This window comes from Mobula birostris, chromosome 1 (genome assembly GCF_030028105.1).
Source record: "Mobula birostris isolate sMobBir1 chromosome 1, sMobBir1.hap1, whole genome shotgun sequence".
Lineage (NCBI taxonomy): Eukaryota > Metazoa > Chordata > Chondrichthyes > Myliobatiformes > Myliobatidae > Mobula > Mobula birostris.
Window position 1 is genome coordinate 111886854 of NC_092370.1, and position 22292 is coordinate 111909145.

The window sequence follows — 22292 nt, forward strand, 5'->3', positions numbered from 1 at the left end:
CCCTATACAAACTACAGGGGAGGTGGTTGCTGTCTTGAAGCCTGACAATGCGTTCCCTCAGACCCTGTGGGATGCAAGCACAGCAATTGCAGGGGCCTTAGCAGAGATATTTACCTTAATCATCCTCAGCAAAGGGTGAGATATTGGAGGATAGCTAATGACGCTCCGCTGCTCAAGAAAGGCTCAAAAAAAAAAAAACAGAAAATTATAGGCCTGTGAACCTGACATCAGCAGTGGGAAAGTTATTGGAAGGTACTCTGAGGGACCAGATATACAAGTATTTGGATAGAGAGGGCCTGCTTAGGGATAGTCAGCATAGCTTCGTGCATGGTAAATCAAATTGAACTAAGCTCGTAGAGTTTGAGGAAGTTACTAAGAAAGTTGAAGGCAAGGTAGTGGATGCTGTCTACATGAACCCTGGTAAGGCATTTGACAAGGTCCCACATGGGAGGTTGCTCAGAAAGGTTCAGTTGCTTGGCATTCAAGACGAGCTAGTGAATTGGATTAGACGTTGGCTTAGTGGGAGAAGCCAGAGAGTGGTAGCAGATGAGTGCCTCTCTGACTGGTGACCTGTGACTAGTGAAGTACCACAGGGACTGGTGCTGGGTCAGTTGTTGTTTGTGATCTATGCAACCCTCTTACCAGGGCTTGTAACAAACTTGGCTCATTAGCTTACTCTGCTGATAGCCACGTGATTCGGGGGTGAGAAGGCCACCTTCCATAAGCAATACACATCTAGGGTCGGTATGATTTGGGTTTAACCAAGCAGGAAAGTTGGGATGTTCCAATTAAAGAACATTGATTGTCGTGGATGCTGTGTAAGTACTGCCTCATACAAAGTTATTGTTTGCCAGAAAAATGATGGATCGTACACTGGCATAAAATTACAAAGGAAATATATTTACCAATATTTCAAACTTAGAAATAGTTAACAGAATAAAGAAAAAAAAATAAAACAGCCCTTTACAGTTAAACCAGTCTAAATGTGCGCATAAACGTTGGAGCACCTTTCTGTAGTAGTTGGGTGCATTGCTTTACTCACACCCAGAATTCCCATCACCAACCACAGGCAGAACTTTCCTCCTTGGAACCATTCGTCTGCACAAAGCACTCCTTGCAATAGGGTCCCCCTTGGTGGGATCCTCCAAGCATCTTTCCTTGTGCTCTTCTCTCCGCATCTTCTGCTAAAAGACCCCAAACCAGACTACTGTCCTTCAGAGATTTGATCCCACCCAGCTTTCTCGAATCTTCCGTAGCATACCACTGAGCAGGAAGTTACACCTACCAAGACAAACCTGACTGGCTGACACAACATTGCTAAGTTGGACAAAGTGGCTCCTCATCTTTAGCCAAAGCACTCTTACTAACAGGATACACTGCTTTTGCTGAAAATTGTAAAAATAAAAATACCTCACATCCAAGCAGTAGAAATCTTAAGCAGGGCATTACATCTATATCAATGAGCTGGATGATAATGTGGTTAATTGGATCAGCAAATCTGTGGATAACACCAAGATTCAGGAAGTAGTGGACAGCAAGGAAGACTATCAGAGCTTGCAGTGGGATCGGGACCAGCAGAAAAATGTGCTGAAAAATGATCGATGGAACTTAATGTGGACAAGTGTGAGGTGTTGCTCTTTGGTAGGACCAAGCTGTCAGGATATGATTGAGGCTGGTATAAAATTATTTAAAAAGGAAACTGGAATTAAAAGGAGTCTGGAGAGTTCTGGGCCGAATGTGGGCAAGTAAGACTAGCTTAAATAGGCAACTGGTTGACATGGGCATATTGGACTGAAGGACCCATTTCTGTGGTGTACCACTCTATGGCTCTGGTTCAGAGGGCATTGACAAATGTACCCAAATGAAAACTGGCAAATAAGATGGTGGTGATGAAGAAATGTATACAAGAGGTCTTACGAAGCAGAAGCACTAAGAATTACAACTCAGATGGCTAGTGAGAATGGCCAGAAAAGTCTAAAATAAAATGCACAATGTGCTAGTCAAGTAGTTTTTCAATTGTTTATTTCAGATATGGTTTATTTTCATCCACAGCAATAGTATCAGAAGGGATACGAATTGGGGATGAAGTCAAATTATGAGGGAATGAAAAATGACTCAGGAAGGTACTATTCAGAATGCAAGCTGTATTAGCTTACTAAACAGAGACACACATTGCTTTACAAAACTGGGGAATATTAAGACATTACAATGAGATGTGACAGAACATTTTACTTTACTTCTTTGGTTGCAAAATGATTTATGATTCAGATGTGGTGAAAAGTGCTCTATTAAATGCAAATATTTTCCTATAAAAGTAAATAGATGTCAATCAAAAGCTACTGGGAAAAGAAACGATGGGCAGAAAAGTTCGGGTAGGGCAAGGCAAGGCACATCAGTCAAGACTTTTTTCGTTTTAATTTCCTTCTCTTTTCATTCAATTATGACAAATCAAAAATATGTTGCAAGAATACACCAAGAGCCACTCAATTAAATTTCTATGATTATAAAGGCCAAGAGTGAACATTTAAATTCTGTCCTTGGATTATTAACTAACAAGGAAGTCACTAAATGTTAACATATCAGGAACATCTTGTAAGCTTCCAAGTGATTGAAGCAGCCTGGGAAAAAAAAACAGCATCAATTTGTCTTAGCTCACTGAGAAATCTATTCATTTCTAAACAAGAATTTTTCGAATATGCCCTGCCCTTCCTTCTAAAGTAAATAACAGAGACAAAACAGGTTTTTATTATAGGTCTTGTCATTGATGGATAACTAACTTTGCACCTGCCTTTTCAATGACATACAGCAAGTCTGCTGCTTTACAAATCCAAACCTAGATCTTAAACACAAAATCTAGTCTGATAGTCCTGTACAGTGAAGAGGAATGCCAAGTGATCTGGGCTGACAGACTTTCCAAAGAGACATTATGCCAAATTCCAGCCAATCATGCACTGTTCCATCAGGAAATACTCTTTGTATAATAGTCAGCATTCCTCTTTCAAAGAATACCACCCAAATACAGATTAAAAGCTGTTCACAGTTTCTTGAATGATTATCAGTAACATACTATATATAAACATATCTTTGGAGAATTCATCAGCATGCAAAATTCCAAAAAACCTTGTTTCATTGTATTGGTTTGTCTGCCTTTATTATTTTGTTTTTATTTCAATTTTCTCCTGATGTGCTTCCTTTCCTAGTATAACCCACTTTAAAATTATATATAGTGATTTTTAAAAATTGTCTTTAATGCACCTTCCTGCAGATCAAGTGAGTTTTGTACTGTAGACATCTTAAACCGCTATGAATTCATTCCGATTCCACAACTCTTTTCTGAAGAATGGTTATTTACCCAAAGCATTAGCTGTTATCTTTTTCAGCCATCTGACCTGCCGGGCATTTCCAGCAACATTTTGTTCTGATTCCAGCATTTAACCAAAAGCAATTTTAAGTGTACAGTTTCTACCTGGAAGGAACTTTATACTTGCATGAAATATCTTTACCCACTAAGAAACGTAATCAAATGACCAGGAACACTTTAGCCTTAATCTTATCCTGACTCTTTTCACAAGTTATCTGAACATCAAAGGGAAAGGAAAGAATGAATAGTTCTAAAGTTACTAGCTTCAGGATTTTATCTTGTATCAGAATAAGGCCCCGATTATTGGTGATTTATGCTTTCACAGTTAAAATAATCCTTAGTACCTTAAGATAAAATTATCTACTCCATGCAACTAAGTTCTAAGGATAAGATGATCTCAATTCAGAGGTTCCCAACCTGGGGTCCATGGCCCCATGCTTAATGGTAATGGAATAAAAAAGGTCAGGAACCCCTGATCTAAATTAACTTAGCACTGATTTGGACACTTTTCTATGAAAGAAACACCCACAAAATAGGGAGCAGCCGAGATTAATCTAATAAGAGAATAGTTTTGATGAGGTGAGTGATATTTACATCTGTCTAAATTATTGAAAAATATCTGAATGTTTGCTGGCAGCCTCAATTGTAAAGAAAAGCAGAAGAAGTGAAAATAAATACATAGGAAAGGTGTGGCTGAAGATAATTTCACCAGATCTTCCCCAAATTACTCCATACGTGGAACATCATGCAGTCACGATGCAGAGGGCTGAAAAATGAGGAAATCACAGGACTGAAATTCTATTCCCACTATTCTATGTTGATTTAAAACAAAACACATCACTTGTGATTCTCACTGACAATTGGAAAGATTCCAATATGCAGTACTACAGCCTGACAGTTGTTTCTGTTTTGTTAAAAAACTTAAGTTAGTGATTTAACCAAACTAAAGAGACTTTGCTAAATCTAGTACAATACCAGGCCACAAAACCATGGAGTTCTCCTCTTTAAACCCCATCACTGCTCTTCAGTCAGCTGATTCCATCCAATAATCAGGGTGTTAATCTCAGTGCCTCTCAGTTTGGGATGAAAAAGACCGTAAGACATAGGAACGAATTAGGCCATTTGGCCCATCAAGTCTGCTCCACCACCCAATCATGGCTGATCCATTTTTCCCCTCCTCAGCCCCACTGCCCAGCCATCATAACCCTTGATGCTGTGGACAATCAAGAACCTATCAATCTCTGCCTTAAATACACACAATAACCTGGCTTCCACAGCTGCCTGTGGTAACAAATTCACCACCCTCTGGCTGAAGAAATTTCTCTGTATCTGTTTCAGTTCAACGCCCCTCTATCCTAAGGCTGTGTTATCTTAACCTAGTCTTCCCCACCATGGGAAACCTCCTTTCCACATCTACTCAATCTAGGCTTTCAACATTCAAAAAGGTTTCAATGACATTCCCCCCCCCCCATCCTTCTAAATTCCAGTAAGTATAGACCCAGAACCATCAAACATTCCTCATATGATAACCCTTTCATTCTCAGATTCATCCTTGTGAACCTCCTCCGAACCCTCTCCAATTCCAGCACATCTTTTCTTAGAATAAGCAGTCAAAAACTGTTCACAATACTCAAGGTGAGGCCTCACCAGTGCCTTATAAAGACTCGGCATTACATCGCTGCTCTTACATTCTAAACCTCTTGAAATGAATGCTAACATTGCATACGTCTTCGTCACTACTTACTCAATTTGCAAGTTAAACTTTAAGGTGTTCTGTACAAGGACTCAGATCTTTGGATTTTCTCCCCGTTTACCAAATAGTTTGCACATTTATTTCTTCTACAAAAGTGCATGACCATGCTTTTTCCAACACCGTATTTCACTTGCCACTCTCTTGCCTATTGTCCTACTCTCTGCAGTCCACCTGTTTTCTCACCACTACCTCCCCTCCACCAATCTTCATATCAGCTACAAAAATGGCAACAAAGCCATTTTTTCCATCATCTAAATCATTTATATACAGCATAAAAAGCAGTCCCAACACTGACCTCTGCAGTCACTGACAGCCAACCACAAAAGGATCTTTTTATTCCACTCGCTGCCTCCCACCAATCAGCCAATGTGCTAACCATGCCAATAACTTTCCATGTAATACCATAGGCTCTTAACTTCATAAGCAGCCACATGTGTGGCACTTTGTCCAAGGCCTTCTGAAAATCCAAATATACCACATCTACTGCATCCCTTTTATCTACCCTACTTGTAATCTCCTCAAAGAATTCCAACAAGTTCGTCAGGCAAGATGCCTCCTCAATCTCTAACATTACCTCTTTCAGAAACCTAGGGTGCAGTTCATCTGTCTGGGTGACAAATGTACCCTTAGGTCTTTCAGCTTTTTAAGCACCTTCTCCCCTATAATAGTAACTGCACTTACTTATCTTCCCTCACATCCTCCAACACCTAGCACACTGCTAGTGTCTTCCACAGTGAAGACTGATGCAAAATATTCATTTAGTTCATCTGCCATCTCCTTGGCCCCCGTTATTATTTCTCTGGTCTCATTTTCTAGTGGTCCTAACGGTTGTACTATTTTACTATTTGAGTATTTCTTCATTTTTGAAATGCATCTATACTGCATCTTCCTCATTTTTCCACGTAAACTCAAGCCATTGCTGCTCTGCTGTCATCCCTCCCAGCATCTCCTTCCAACTTACTTTGGCCAAATCCTTTCTCATACCACTGTAATCTCCTTTACTCCACTGAAATACTGCTACTTCAGACTTTACTTTCTCCTATCAAATTTCAAGTTGAACTCAGTCATATTGTGATCACTGTCTTCTAAGGGTTCCTTTACCTTAAGCTCCCTAATCACCTCCAGTTCATTACATAACACCCAATCCAGTATAGCTGATCCACTAGTCGGCTCAACAACAAACAGCTCTAAAAAGCTGTCTTAAAGGCATTCAACAAATTCACTCTTGAGATCCATTACCAACTTGATTTTCCCAATCTACCTGCATGCTAAGATCTCCCATGACTATCATAAAATTACCCTTTTGACACACCTTTTCTAATTCCCAATGTAATCCGTAGTCCACATCCCAGATACTTTTTTTGAAGCCTGTATATGGCTGTCATCAGGGTACTTTTATCCTTGCAGTTTCTTAACTCAACCCACAAGGATTCAATATCTTCCAGTCCTATTTCACATCTTTCTAATGATTTGATGCCATTCTTTACCAGCAGAGCCACGCCACCCCTCTGCCTACCTTCCTAACCCTCTGATACAATGCCTAACTTTGGACAGTCAGCTGCTAAATACAACCATCCTTCAGCCACGATTCAGTGATGGCCGCAACATTATACCCAACAATCAGTAAAAATACAACAAGATCATCCACCTTATTTCTTATAGTCCACGCATTGAGCTAATAGAGAGCACTGTATTTACTACCCTTTTTGATTCTGCATCCCTAATGAACTGATACTCACTTTGTTGGCTGCAATTTTGTCCTATAATAGTGAAAGTAATCCACACAAGACCTCCTTTGCAATTGATTGTAAAATGACAGTGGACAATACATCAAAAAAAGTTAAACCATATGATCAAGTGGTCAAAAATCAGGTTTAATATCACTGACATTTGTTGTGAAATTTGTTATGTGACAGCTGTGTACATACATCTATTGATGCTTCTGGACACATCTTCAGTGATGTTCCTGGAATCATCGGGTGTTTTGGGTCTTTCAACATCATACAACCTCCCCCAAGTGACCCAGCCAGGGCTGATCAGACCCCAGCTTGTGTCCAGATGGCTAGCTGTTCATGACTCCATGGCTGCCCTCTTTTGAGCCACAGCCATCTTGAGGCTCTCTCTGCCACATCAGTGGTACTGCGGATGGCTCTCCTCTTCCTCTCTCCCTCAATGCCCAAAATGCTGAAGGCTCTAACTAAAGAACGGGCTACGAATCCCCTACAATCAACCTCTACTGGGAGACACCTCGCTCTCCATCCAGCCTGGTGACATTTGCTGACCAGCCCTGCGTACTTGGAGAGCTTCCTTTCAAAGGCCTCCTCCAAGCTATCTTCCCATGGGACTGTCAATTTCAGCAGCACCACTTGCTTAGTAGACTCAGACACTAGGACAATGTCTGTTCGCAGGGTGGTGGCTGCGATATGGTTGGGGAACCTCAGCTGCCCTTCGAGGTCCACCAACAGCTGCCAGTCCCTTGCACAGGTCAGAATGCCTGCAGATGTTCTTTTGGCAGGTATTGGCTGCTCCCCAGCTCTGACAAAGGCAATGGTCTGCTTGGAGAGTCGGGACCGCTTCGCCCACTCAACTCCTGTGCTGACGGCTTCAGTAATGGTCTTCAGGACCTGATCATACCTCCACCTGTACCGTCCCTCACCAAGTGCCCTTGCACAGCCGCTGAGGATCTGCTACAGGGTCCCTCGCTTGGAGCACAGTGGGCACACAGATGACTGTGCCTTGCCCCATGTGTGCAGGTTTGATGGGCTTGGAAGCACATCGTACACTGCCTGGATGAGAAATTGGATGCGGTGTGGTTCGGCTTTCCAAAGATCAGCCCAGGTCACTTTCCTCTCAACCACATTCTCCCATCTTGTCCAAGCTCCCTGTTGCTTCATTCACACTGGCTTGCAGGCTCTCATCTCCTCCACTACTGCTCTCACCTCCTCCTGAACTAGTCGACGCCTTTCCTTCCCTCTGGTGTCCATTTGGGGAGCTGGAAAGGATCCTAACCCAGCTCGGCCTCGTGTGACCACTCCCACCAGCCTCGCCTCTGCCTCCTGAACAGCTTCCTCTGCCCTCCACTTCCTGCCAGTACTTACTTGGATCTCTGCTCTAGCCACTTTCGGGTCACTTGAGTCCCTATACTGTAGCACTTCTCTGGCTATTGTTACCTTGAATTCTTCCTCCAAGGATTTGAAGGGCAGTTGCAGTTTGTTGTAGTGTCCATACAGCAGTACATTCCAATACATAATAATAAAAACTGTAAATTACACTAAGTACATATATTTTTAAAAGTTAAATAAACAGTGCAAAGAAGAAAAAAAAAGTAGTAAGGTAGTGTTCATAGGATCAATGTCCATTCAGAAATAGGATGGCAAAGGGCAAGAAGCTATTCCTGAATCATTAAGTGTGTACTTGCAGGCTCCTGTACTGTCTCCCTGATGGTAGCAATGAGAGGAGTGGCATGCCCTGGGTGATGGGGGTCCTTGATGATGGATGCCGCTTTTTTGAGGCATTGCTCCTTGAAGATGTCCTGAATGCTGGGGAGGCTAGTGCCCATGATAAGCTGACTGAGTTCACAACTTTCTGTGCAGTGCTCCCTCACCATACCAGAATTCTCGAACTTCCGGTAATTCCCTCCCCCTCCCTTCCTCTATCCCTATTTCACATCACCTCCCTCATAGTTCCACCTCCTTCTACTACTTTGCATTGTTCTCCTGCCAATCACCTCCCTGCTTCCCCTCCCCCACCCATGTCTTTAAAATTACTGTTTTTTTTCAACTACCAGCATTCTTCAAACCCTCCCCAAAGTTCTTCCTTCAGTCCTGATGAAGGGTTTCGGCCCGAAACGTCGACTAATCTTTTCAACTGATGCTGACTGACCTGCAGAGTTCCTCCAGCGCATTGTGAGTCTTCCTTTGACAACATCATCTGCAGATTATTTTGTGTTGGTGATGTAGCCAATTCGTTTGCAGAATGCTCTCCACAGTACAATCTCTTCATCTATTGTTTCAACTCAAATTTACACTGGAGCTACAACATGAGCCCTTGTGAAAAGGACAAAAGAGTTTAAAAATAACCTTGGGATGGTTATTATTCCTCTCACCTATGTTTTACTTCTTCATCATCGTCCTCTTTGAACTGTTTATTTGCTGGCTCCTTTTCATCTTTGTCTCTGTTCTGTGAATTAAAAATGTAAAAGTTAAATTGCTTTGTGATAGCTCTACTACTGGCATCTCCCAGCAGATCAGTTCTTCATTTATCCACTTACATGTTTGTTTTTGTTACAAGGTTAACTCAAGACCTACACTTATAGTCTGAGCATTTACATGCTTGGCCCATCGGATTTCTAGTCAAAGGAAGCCCCAAGATGTTAACAGAGGCAGAGCAATGGCAATCCTTTGAATATCAAAGGTAGGCTGACTTCTGTGGTACAATAATTTAGCACTTGTCAGCCCATGCTCGAATACTGTCTTGGTCCCACTGTGCATAAGCAAGGACCACTTCATTTGCTAAGAACCTGTAAATGCAATTGAGCATTGCATTGTGCATTCAACAAAAATCCCGACTTCTGACATGTGAGGAGGGGAAGTCATTCATGAAGCTGTTAAATGTTAAGATGGTTGAATTGATAAAACAGACCTAAGAACTCCTGTAGTGATATCCTGGAGCTAGAGGATGATTAACCTCCAATGGTTAGGAACATCTTCCTACAGGCGAGGTATGATTCTAAGAACTGAAGCACATTGACTTCAGTTTTACGAGCATACCTTGACGCTACTAAATGCTAGCAGCAGACATCCACCTCCTCTCAACTTTGGCATCACAATCTCAGTGAAAAGCCATGATGAGGCCTCAAGGACGAGCTTAGGGCCAGGGAGATTACAGTGGGACAAGGCTGCATGGGAGGTAGGAACTGATATTTCCTGTAAACAGCTTCTCGAGGATCATTGTGGCGATGGATGTCAGATCCACCAAACAGCAATCATTAAGATATAGTATTTTATTTTTCTTTGGTACTAGGATGATAATGGTCTTCCTAAGGCAAGTGGAAACCTCAGAATGAAATAGTGAGAGGTTAAAGATGTCTGCAATTACTCCTACCAGCTGATTTGCACAGGAACTAAGAACACATACGAGGACCCCATTTGGGACAGATGCTTTCTGCAGGTTCACTCTGCACAATACAGATTGGACATCTACGACAGTGACTGTGGGTAGAGGTACACTGGAGATTATCAGGACAGGTGGTGATATTCCATCCCCCTTCTATTCAATACACACAGTAAGGAGTGGATCTTCCAGTTCATACCTGGTTTCTGTTCTGGGAACACTTTGGTATATAATGCGCTACATACACAATTTATGATCAAGTCTGTACCAAGCTTAATTATCTTGATCATCCACTGAGTCTTTGAACATGGACCAGTCTACCAACTCAAACTACTTGTATAAAGCCTCCTCCATTTCCACAGACGAGCACTATGTGTCTTTATACCCGATCCTCACAATTCAGCTCGGATTTATACACAGGGAGAAGCACAGACTGGTGGTCGACTCAGGTGCAGGTGGGGATGGATCAGTAGGTGTTTTTGATGGCTGTGTAGCAATAATCAAGGTTTCCTGAGCCAGTGGTGGATAGAATCAAATTATCATCCAAATGAAAAAGAAACTGCTAGAGTAACTCAGCAGGTCCAAGAGTTATGATATGTAGTCGACATTTCCAGTGGAGATTGCATAGCTGCAGTTGCAATTTGGAAAACAAGCAATGATACTGACAGAAAGAAAATTTCGGCCTCCAACAGCAAAAAAAATCTATTTATTTTATCAAGGACAAAGGACTTTGTATCACAAATTATCTTCTGTATCACATCCGCTTTTGAAGGTAGAAATTATAAAGATGACCACTTGAGTTACATTCATTAGAACTTTTGCTTTTGGAGGCAGAAACTACCTTTAGTCAGTAACACTGCTTTTTGCCCTCTTTGTGGTATCAATACACTTCAGCGGAGAGTACAGGTAGCAGTCTCCAGTCAGTAAAATCCTAGGCAATGCTCCAAAAGCTTTCTGAATAAGTACCATCCATAACCATTTCCACTATATGCTCCTGATTTAACTTTATGATGTTGATCAACATTTTCTCTACCAGTCAAAGCTTTAATTCTAAATGTGTACTTTTGCTTCAAGTTAAAAATTGTCAGCTCCAAGTCTCGCTTTCAGAGACTTAATGCCTGGTTTATTTTTTTTTCACCCTAGCACAGTATTGAAAAGTTAATGAGGCTGTTTTTAAAGACAACAAATTTGCCTTCTCAGACTGAGGGCATACATCCTTGAACTAAATATCATAAATGATAAACTTTCAGTGGTGTTCCGAAGTGGCGGTTTTGTCAAACTCGTGTTCCCCAACTTTGAGTTCTCCATCATTATTTTGATTGCCATTTACATACCACCAGCGGCAGACTATAATCAAGCACCCAAGGTAGTGCATTTTGCCGTCTCCAAACAAGAAACAGTCCAACCCAACACATTTCAAATCAGTACTTCAACCTGGCTTGTTTAAAGAAATCCCTGTCCAGATACTATCAGCATATAACCTGTAGCCGGACATTGCAACACAGTAGACCACTGTTATACTAAGATAATGGAATGCCTGCTGCCCAGACCACATTTCCATAGATCTGATCACCTGACTGTCCTTCTATCTACATACAGGCAGAGGCTAAAGATCAAGGAGTTGGTCCTGGGAGGCAGAGGATTGCTTCAATTTGGTGGACTGGGCCATGGCCTGTGGATCAGGTTCGTTGATGACACCACTGTCTTAGTCCGAATCAAAGGTGGTGACAAATCAGCGTATAGGAGAGAGAATGAAAATCCAGCTGAGTGGTGACATAGCCACAACCCCTTACTCAATGTCAGCAAGATCAAGGAGCTGATTATTGACTTCAGGAGGAAACCAGAGGTCCATGAGCCAGTCCTCAGAGGATCAAAATTGGAGAGGGTCAGCAACTATAAGCTTCTTGGTGTTATTATTTTGCATCACTTGTCCTGGTCCCACCACACAAGTGCAATTATGAAGAAAGCATGGCAGTGCCTCTACTTCCTTGGAGGTTTGGGGGGTTTCAGCATGACATCTAAAAAATTGACAAACTTCTATAGATGTGTAGTGGAAAGTATATTGACTGGCTGCATTGCGGCCTAGTATGGAAACACTAATGCCTTTGAATGGAAAATATGACAAAAACTAATGGATACGGCCCAGTCCATCATGGGTAATAAAGCCCTCTCTACCACTGACCACATCAACATAAAGCATTGTTGCAGGAAAGCAGCATTCATCATCAGGGACCCCCACTACCCAGGACAAGCTCTCCTCTCACTTCTGCCATCAAAGTGGTTGTACAGGAGCTTCAGGAATCACACCACCAGGTTCAGGAACACTTATCCCTATTAGTTCAAGAGCCTGATAGTTGAGGGGTGATAACTTCACTTCCCCATCTTTGATATGTTTCCACAGCCAATGGACTCACTTTTAAAGACTCTTCATTTCATGTTCTTGATATTTACTGCTTATTTATTTATTTATTTATTATTTTCTCTTTCTTTTGCATTTGCACAGTTTGTCTTAAACACTGGTTAAAACCCAGCTAGTGCGGTCTTTAATTGACTCTATTATGGTTATTATTCTATTATGGATTTATTGTGCATGCCCGCAAGAAAATGAATCCCAGAATTATATGTGGTATTATATATGTACTTGGATAATAAAGTTACTTTGAACTGGATATTTGGTTATTTATCTTAATGCCAAATGTAGGGCTTCAATTAAATGGATAGAAGCACACAGTTACGGCAGCTCAAAATACTTCATTAACTGAAATCCTTTAGGATATCTACAGATATAAAGGATGATCTGCAAGTTCCAATTTTTTTTTGTTTGATACTTTTTTGATGACTTTGGAGCAACTTCAGTTTTATAGTGTTTGAAACAGTCTTTTCACATGGCCTGCTCCATCAAAAAGCAATTTAAAATTTCTTGTCCATCAGTTCATTTCCCAGCCTTTTGAATGCACAGCATCATGTTAAATACAATTCAGTAAGTGACAGCTTCTTTGCACCTCATCTGATGAGCAAATACGAGTGAAAGACTGGATACTGTATATCAGTGAGTGGGCTTTCTTCAAATATACACATCAATATATTGTGTTCGATCAACAGAACAGCATAAAACAGTGAGGGCTTCCTGTTGGTTCAATGTGCTGTTGACAACTACAATAGCCTTTAACAATTGATCTGGTTAAGATGAGTCAGCTCAGAATGTGTCAGTTATCATACTGAGGACAAGTTTTACAAGGTAAATTTACTTGTTGTAACTTGCAGAATCATTTAGCTTCCTCTAATATGCCCTTCAGCTTTTCTAACCCGACTTCAACTTTACTCTGGCTGGAAAAATCCAACTTATATGATCACTGCTGCTCACTAAGTTCCTACTTACTTGGCTCCACATCTTTAGGCTCCTGTTCCCTATACCCTGGGACATAGTCTCCAACCCTTATCTAAGTGCAGCCTCACACACAACCCAGATCTCAGCACTACTCACTCCTATCCTTCCACTTCCTTTCCAGCTTTTGCTATTCTTTGCTTCTAAATTACATCTTTCAATTTTATGTTTGACTTCCCACTCTCTTTCCAGTGCAGTGTGTCTCTCCTGTTTCTACGAACAAGTAGCTGGTACCTCAAGTCTAAGTAGGAAAATGCTCACAAAATAGAAATTGACTTCTAGAACATAAAGCCTGAAAATTAAAGTATACGTCACAACGTTCACTTCGCTCAAAAGTCAACCTTTATGCAGGTTAACTGTTTTTAAAAAATGATGATATGATTGTCATCTTTCCAGTAAGGTAGCAACATGCTCAGATGCAGCGACCTCAAAGGTGTTATTGTCCCTTTTTTTTTAAAGACGACCTTTTTTGTTTAAGATTGCAAGACACTGCTGGACATCAAGAACTTCAAGTACTGTAGGTCCAACCCACCAGACAGTTGCTGGTTGGCAAAGGAGCTGGACTCAGTGCGGACTATGTTACTGCCTGCTATAGAGGGGTGTCATAATCAATGCATGAAGCCGGTGTGTAGTCTAACAGTGTAATTGTCTTAGTTGTTTTTCTTGTGATCACAAGACTCTATTGGGTATTGGTAATGTGGAATGTTGTAAGTCCAGTTTATTGGTTTCTTGGTGGGACTGACGACAGGGGAGCTGCTTGACTTTGGTTGTAGTATGGGCTAGGCTTCATGCCACGGTGTTGCCTATTGCAGCCACCCCACAGAAGTGAAACCAGAGGCAAAGCTGCATCCATGCTCTTGTCGGTGCTGCCCTCCAGTGCTTGCCCATTGGAAGACAAGCTGGATTGTGTTTGTCTACAGACTGATGCATGTTTAAGGCTGATTTATACCTGTGCATCAAATGTCCGCCGTAGGTATGGCGTAGCGGTGCACCCTACACTGCACTCTACACAAACCCTACACCATAGCCTAACGCGCACCTCTCCCAAAATGTAACTACGCGTTGCAGTGACGCAGACAGCAACAACTGTGATTGGTCCGCTTGGTAGCATCGCATTTCCTCCTACGCTGTAGTAGCTTCCCATTGGGCGACTGAAGGGCAGGGAAGGAACTCTGGCTGCAATGCTTTCCATAAGGCTTTACAGACCTCCGAAATTATGGAGGACCCTGTGCTTGATGCCAGTTTGTAGCTAAACTGCTACAGCCTGTTGACTTCTACCTGAAGCTAAAACTCAAATGGTGATCACCAGTCTCTGAGTATACTGTGCGTACAATGATAAGAAATAAATGGCTGGAGACGATGAACCAAATCGTCAAATCTACCTGCCGACATCCGAAAATATTTGAAATGCATTTCCTCGTCCCTCTCTCTCAGTTGTTGGACAAGCACAGAAAATTCACCCTCCTTCAGTTTCAGTCGCCATTGTTTGAAATTTGAGTTTCTTCGTGTTGTTTCAACACGAAGAAACTCAACACAATGGCATAAAAACCCCACCACCAATTAGTGTTTTGGCGGTGAATTGCAGCACAACGCAGACATATCAACGCACAAGTATAAATGCTCACAACAGCGTAGCACACTTGCATAGGCTACAGCGCAAGCTAGTACGCACAAGTATAAATCAGCCTTTATTCTTGCCAACAAATCCATGGACTCAGGGACCTGGACTATATTATATTTTTTGTGTGACCACGATCTTATATGTGTCTTGTGCTGTGTGTGACTGTTAGTACTGAGTTTTGAACTTTTGCCTTGGAGAAACACCGTTTCCTTTTCCTATATTCATGGATATTCATGCATGGTTGAATAACAATTAAACTTGGTGAAAAGTAGAGAACAAACCCAAGATTTGAAAAGTGGTTACACAGTTGATGACTGATGGTAGGCTTCGGCCACTGAATCATCTACATGTTCCTTCTTTATATGCTATCAGGAATATTCAAGAGATACCATAAGTTTGTAATATTTACCTCAGAATTCTGTCAGCATTTCATTTGCTTGCCCACAGACACTTAAAAGCTACCCAACCTTCCAAAGGCTTATGTTCCAGCCCATCACTCCTACCTTCATGAATACACTGACAGGTTAAATTATTTCGACACCCACATGAACTATTCTTACAGCTTTAGCAGGTTATAACCACTCTCCAACCTACTTCCATCCCCAATGAAATAGAGTAATGCCTGTGGCACACCTTTGAGTGTCTCCATATCTCATCACGTTGGAGGTACTAGATGCCTGAAAGAACACACAATGCAACTATTATCATGTAGTCAGCTACTGACACGAGGTGCTGTGTGAAATACTCAACCGATAACCACCCTATGAACTGTGAAAAAATTGCCAAATTGTATAATTTTGCATTGTCCTTCTGTACCTGGGATGAGCCCAAAAACAAGCTAATAAGCTGCATAAGGGTGGAGTGTCAGTAGTTAAAACATTGTTACGGGTGCTCACAAGTAATGAATTGTAAAACGGTAAATAAAAATGCTCTGAAGCCTATCCAAAATTCACAGGTTTCCAGAAAGGCTGAAGATTGAATGCACTTCCCCATTTAACATATTTTGTGACCACTTCACATTTTAAAAATAGCTAAAGCAAGAACAGGTCTAAAAGCAATATTAATGTTCTATACTCTGAGGAGTGTTAGAGTGTAGTTGGTATTCATTACCAAGAGATGTGAATAACCAGACTAAAATCATTACATATAGATAAACCTATTAGAATGTTAAAATGAAGCTCTTAAGACCATAAGACATAGGATCAGAATTAGGCTAATCAGGACTGATCTATTATTCTTCAACCCCATTTTCCTGCCTTCTCCCTGTAACCTCTGACACTCTTACAAATCAAGAACCGACCAACCTGAGCTTTAAATATACCTAATGACTTGTCCTCCTCAGCTATCGTATGGCAATCAATTTGACAGATTCACCACTTTCTGGCTAAAGAAATTCCTCATCTCTGCTCAAAAGGGGTATCCTTCTATTCTAAGGTTGTGTCCTCTGGTCCTAAAATCCTCCATATTGGAAAAATCCTCTACATCCAATCTATTTCAATATGTGAAATGTTTTAATAAGCTTCCTCTCCCGCCGCCCCCCCCACCCCGCCATTCTTTTAAACACCAGCAAGTACAGGCCCAGAGCCAAACGTCCCTACGCTAACCTTTTTATTCCCAGGATAATTTTCGTGAACCACCTCTGCACCCACTTCAGTGCCGGTACATTCTTTCTTAGACAAGAGTCCCAAAACTGCAAGTGTAATCCGACCAATACCTTATAAAGCTTCAGTATTGCATGATGCTTTTATATTCTAGTCCTCCTAAAATGAATGCGAACACTGCAATTGTCTTCCTTACTACCAACTTAACCTGCAAGTTAACCCTTAGGGAATAATGCACGAGGAGTCCCAAGTCCCTTTGCACCTCTGATTTCTGAATTCCCATCCTCTGATATCATCTGCAGTGGAGAAGAACCATTTCTTCAGTGCTACACTTTGGGAGATCCATCATAAAAAGAGACTATACTATTAATCACAGGATCCTCAACAGTGCTGATAAACAGAGGAATCTTGGGGTCCAGGTATACAGCTCCCTAAAAGGGCTGCACAGCTTGAAACATCAGGTGTATGAGGGAATTTTTTTCAGCTGAGAAGGGGAAAGTCAGAATCAGAATCCAGTCTTAATACCACCGGCCTACATCATGAAATTTGTTAACTTTACGGCATCAGTACAAGTTTTGGGAGGCAGAGGGCATGTAGTGCGATGGCCTTCGTCAACCGTGGGATTGAGTTCAAGAGTCATGAGGTAATGTGTTCAGTTCTGGTCACCTCACCACAGGAAGGATGTGGATACTATAGAGAGTTCAGAGATTTACAAGGATGTTGCCTGGATTGGAGAGCATGCCTTATGAGAATAGGTTAGTGAACTTGGCCTTTTCTCAGAGGATGAGAGGTGACCTGATAAAGGTGTGTAAGATGATAAGAAGCATTGATCGTGTAGATAGCCAGAGGTTTCTTCCCAGAGCTGAAATGGCTAACACCAGGGGGCATAGTTTTAAGGTGCTTGGAAGTAGGTACAAGGGGGTTGTCAGATAAAAGTTTTTTTTTAAAACAGTGGTGGATTGGTGGAATGCAATGCCAGAGACAGTGGTACAGGCGGATACAATAGGTCTTTTAAGAGACTCTTAAATAGGTACATGGAGGTTGGTACATGGTACATGGATACATGGTGTATACACACACACACACGCACACACACAGTTAAAATAAGTAGTGCAAAAAAAACAAATACAAGAATGTGGTGAGGTAGTGTTCATGAGTTTCGGATGGCAAATGGGCAGAAGCTGTTCCTGAATCACTGAGTGTGTACCTTCAGGCTTCTGTTCCTCCTTCTCGATGGTAACAATGAGAAGAGGGCATATCTGGGTGCTGGAGGTCCTTAAAGAGGGGTGCCACCTTCCTAAGGCATCACTCCTTGGAGATGTCTTGGATACTATGGAGGCTAGTACCAATGATGGAGAAAGATATTTTTACAGTTGGGGGGGCAGAGGAAGAGGAGACTCTTAGATAGATACTACAATAGTCTACACTTCTCGCACATGTTCAAATTCTATTATGCAAAACTAAATCCACTATGTCTGGAAATTTAAAGGCTGCCAAATAACCATAAACAGATCCAAAATATCCTCTTTAAAAAGTTATTAATTTTTCTACAGGAGATAGACTCGCTGTTTCCACCTAATCTGGGCTAAATACTACATGTGGATAATGCCTCATCTATCACAAGAAATTCCTTCATCATGGAGTATCCATGATCCAACACCAAAAAAGCACTGCATCATTCACTGCAAGTCTTACACTAACTTACAGGCAACCTCTCCAGAACAAAGATCAAGACAAGAGTTTATAAATGAAACTGGTAAATATCAACTGCTGGTTAAGCAGGTTTGCTGGGCATAGTCTTTCTTACCCCAACTTGCTGCAAAGACAATATACTGCTGTTCAAACTGCCACGTAGTCACATTAACTGTCCATCTACTGATACCAATGAGAAATATTTATGAAGCACTATGTGCAGAGGGCCACAATAAACCTTTGATTTCTGTATGCAAGATATGCTCGTTGGAGAACACCATTAGCTGACAGCCAAAAGGCAGTCCCACCAAAAGACCTCAAAAAAATAAAACTCCACATTCCAATCTGAAGTTGTGCAGCCACTACAAATTCCAAATTCAACAAACTGAAGAGTGGCTCCAGCAACCCAAATTCTGACAATGGCAATCCAAATCAATCATCACCCACTTTACGCACTCTTACTCCATATAAGAGTTTTTGTTTGTGTCATCACCATCACAGTGTCTCATCTAATGCCAATGAATTATTTGCTGCTTTTGACAACAAACTTTGCCTAGCTGTAAGATCAGAATCAGGTTCTGACATGTGAAATTTGCTGTTTTTCAGCAGCAGTACAGTGCAGGACATAAAAGTTACAAGTTACAAAATAGTAAGGGTGAAAAGATAAATGTCGTTGTGTTCATTGGTTCACGGACTGTTCAGAAATCTGATGGCGAAGGGGAAGAAGCTGTTAAGGCTTCTGTTCCTCTTCCCTGATGGTAGGTATGTGAAGAGAGCATGTCCTGGATAGTGAAGATCTTTTAATAATGGATGCTGCCTTTTTGAAGCATTCCCCCTTGAAAATGCCCTCATTGACAGGGAGGGTTGTGTCCATGACGGAATTTGTTGAGTCTACGATTTTCTGCAGCCTTTTGCTATCCTGTGCATCCGAGGCTTCATACCAGGTTGTGATGCAACCTGTCAGAAAGCTCTCTACCTTACACCTGTAGAAATTTACAAGGTGATGCACTAGATCTCCTCAAACCCCTAATGAAGGAGAGCTGCTGGCATGTCTCTGTGATTGCATCTGTGTTGGGCCCTGGATAGATTCTGAGATGTTGGCACCCAGCAACTTGAAGCTACTCACCTTCTCCACAACTGACCGCTCAACAAAGGATGGTAAGTGTTCACCAGACTTCCTCCTCCTGAAGACTGCAAATCAATTGCTTGGTCTCACTGATAATGAATGCAAGGTTAGTGTTATGGCTCAATCAGCAGATCTACTTCACTCTTTTAGAGGAGAGTTTAAAGGAAAATTGAGGCAAGATTTTTTTAAAACTTCTGTTTTACATTCAAAAGGATGATAGATATCCTGGAACGCACTGCCAGGGGAGGTGATAGAAGCAGATAATGTAGCCATGTTTCAGAAAAATTTAGATAGATGTGAACAGGCTGGAAACAGAGGGACACTTGTAGGCAATTGTAGGCAGTTGGAATTAGTTTAATGATAGTTGGCACAGTCCTAGCAGACAAAAGGCCTGTTCCTGTGGTGTACTTTTCTATATTCCAAGCTCCATACTAGTGTTTCCATGCAATAATAAAAGCCTTAAATTGTAGCAAACTTATCACAATATAACTTTTCATTGAAATCAAATAAATAAGATTGCCATAAAGGTTTTTTTAAACAGAAAGATTCAATAATTGCTGTGGAATTGTAACCAAGCACAGATTAATTTGAGTTGAATTGCTGTTATATCTATGGCATCTTCTGTCTCAATAGATATCCAAAACGCTTCACCTAAAATTAATTTTATGCACAGTGGATGTTATTATGTAGGTAAACATATCAACTATTTTGCAGATGGCAAATACCCTCAGTGTTAAAACAAATGGCTGGTTAATTCACTTTTTTTGGCAGTAAGCCAAGTGAATGAGTCCTGGCCATGACCCAAACAGAACTCTGGTCTACATCAATGCTTTCCAACATCACAACAGTAACTATACTTCAAAAGATACTTCATTGGCTGCAAAATACTCCAGGATATCCAAAGGCCATGAAAGGCCCTCTGCAAATAAGTTATTCCCCCCCCCCCTTAAATATTGTGTTGGGAATTTCAACAGTGAAACCACTAAAAAACACAACTGTCACTATTGCCTGATTTAGTCACCCGAGAACTTAAACTGTTTCTCAGCACTTCTGATAAACATTATGAATTTCCCTATTCCATAAACCAAGTGAGGCATCTGTTAAGAATTTTTTTAAATTAACTAATCTGAAAAAATCTATGGGAAGGGCCAGTAAAAGCAAGTATTTTAGATTGAAGACAATGATAGGAAGCAACTACATTCCTGGCAACATGCAAATTATACACTGAGGTAAATACTGGAACAATTTAACCTGCAGTACTCCACAGGAAAAGATTTTTTTTAAAAAAAGATTTCAGAGCAAAACAAGGTGGTGTTAAGGGGCCTTTTTTAATGCTGGTGTCATCAGCATAACTTTTCTTTTTAATCATTAAGTACTGAATGGATTTGAGAGAATCACTGGTGGCTCATGGGAAAACTGCTACCTACCACTTATTACTGAGCTACTTTCACCCAACAACCAAAGTTCAATCTCTGGTATGCATCAAACCATTACCACCGGCCTCAGATCAGTTAGGAAAAATCACAAATGACCTCAAAGTTTGTGGTTAGTGGGTGAAGTGCACAGAGTAGGGCATCCAAAGTTTCAGTTATTTAATGAGATTTCCTACCACTGCCGATGCAGTTAATTGTTACCACTAACCTGTCCACCTTAGATGAACACTCACTAACCAAAATCTTCCATAAAGAGTCCAGATATACGAGGGGTGATTGATATGTTCGTGGCCTAAGGTAAAAGGAGCCAATCCTAGCACATTTATTTTTCAACATAGTCCCATTTTACATTTACACACTTAGTCCAGCGGTTGTGGAGCATACAGATCCCTTCTTTGTAGAAGTCGGCGTCTTGGACCTCCAGAAGTGGTTCACAGCAGGGGTGATTGACAAGTTTGTGGCCTAAGGTAGAAGGAGATGAGTTATACAACTCTCGTTACATGCACGTGCAGTTCAACTGAGTGATTATGCAGAAAGTTCGAAGTTAACAACTCATGGCCTTCCTTGGAATGTTTCTGCAGGTACTCAGTGAGCCAAGGATGGTAAGAATTTAAATGCTTTCTGTAGATGCAGCAACTAAAGTTTCTCCACTTTCTGATGCCTTTGGATACTGTTAGAACACAATGCTGTTGATACCAGCAGACCAAACTTGCCAACCCCAGGCTCAGGTTTCATCAAGACTGCTCAGCTCCAGATCTCATCACAGCGTTTGTCCAGAAAAAGCTGAACTCCAGAGGTGACATGAGAGAAGAATTTTAGAGTTGTACACTTTGATAATAAATGAACCTTTGAACAAGAGAGTGACAACCTGTAATATCAATCTTCCTCCTGGGGTTTGTGCCAGAAAAGAATATTGTCTTTTGCAACTTTAATACTAATCATTACCAACCATCATACCTCTCAATGCATTCTCCAAATCAAGCCAAGCTAATTTTCCTTCCATATTTCTTTGTGATTTTTTTTGTTGCATTCTCACTGCAGCAAGTGAAAGAGAAAGATTACCTTAAGTTGTCACATATGCATCGACACATACAGTGAAATGGATTCCTTTCCTTCAAATCAGCAAGGATTGCGCTGGGCAGTCCACAAGAGCCGCCATGCTTCCATGCCAACAAAGCATGCTCACAACTCACTAACGCTAACTGTAC

The 22292-nt window shown here is 41.3% G+C and overlaps 1 protein-coding gene across 2 annotated transcripts in view; it reads right to left on the reverse strand.

The window, feature by feature from the left end:
* The window catches only part of ccdc12 (coiled-coil domain containing 12), a 95332-nt gene that overhangs the window by 25660 nt on the left and 47380 nt on the right, over positions 1 to 22292 (reverse strand). For both annotated transcript variants that reach the window (XM_072260311.1, XM_072260320.1), the window contains exon 2: positions 9220 to 9293. In XM_072260311.1, the coding sequence (XP_072116412.1) occupies positions 9220 to 9293 (74 nt within the window). The remainder of the gene's footprint in view (positions 1 to 9219; positions 9294 to 22292) is intronic.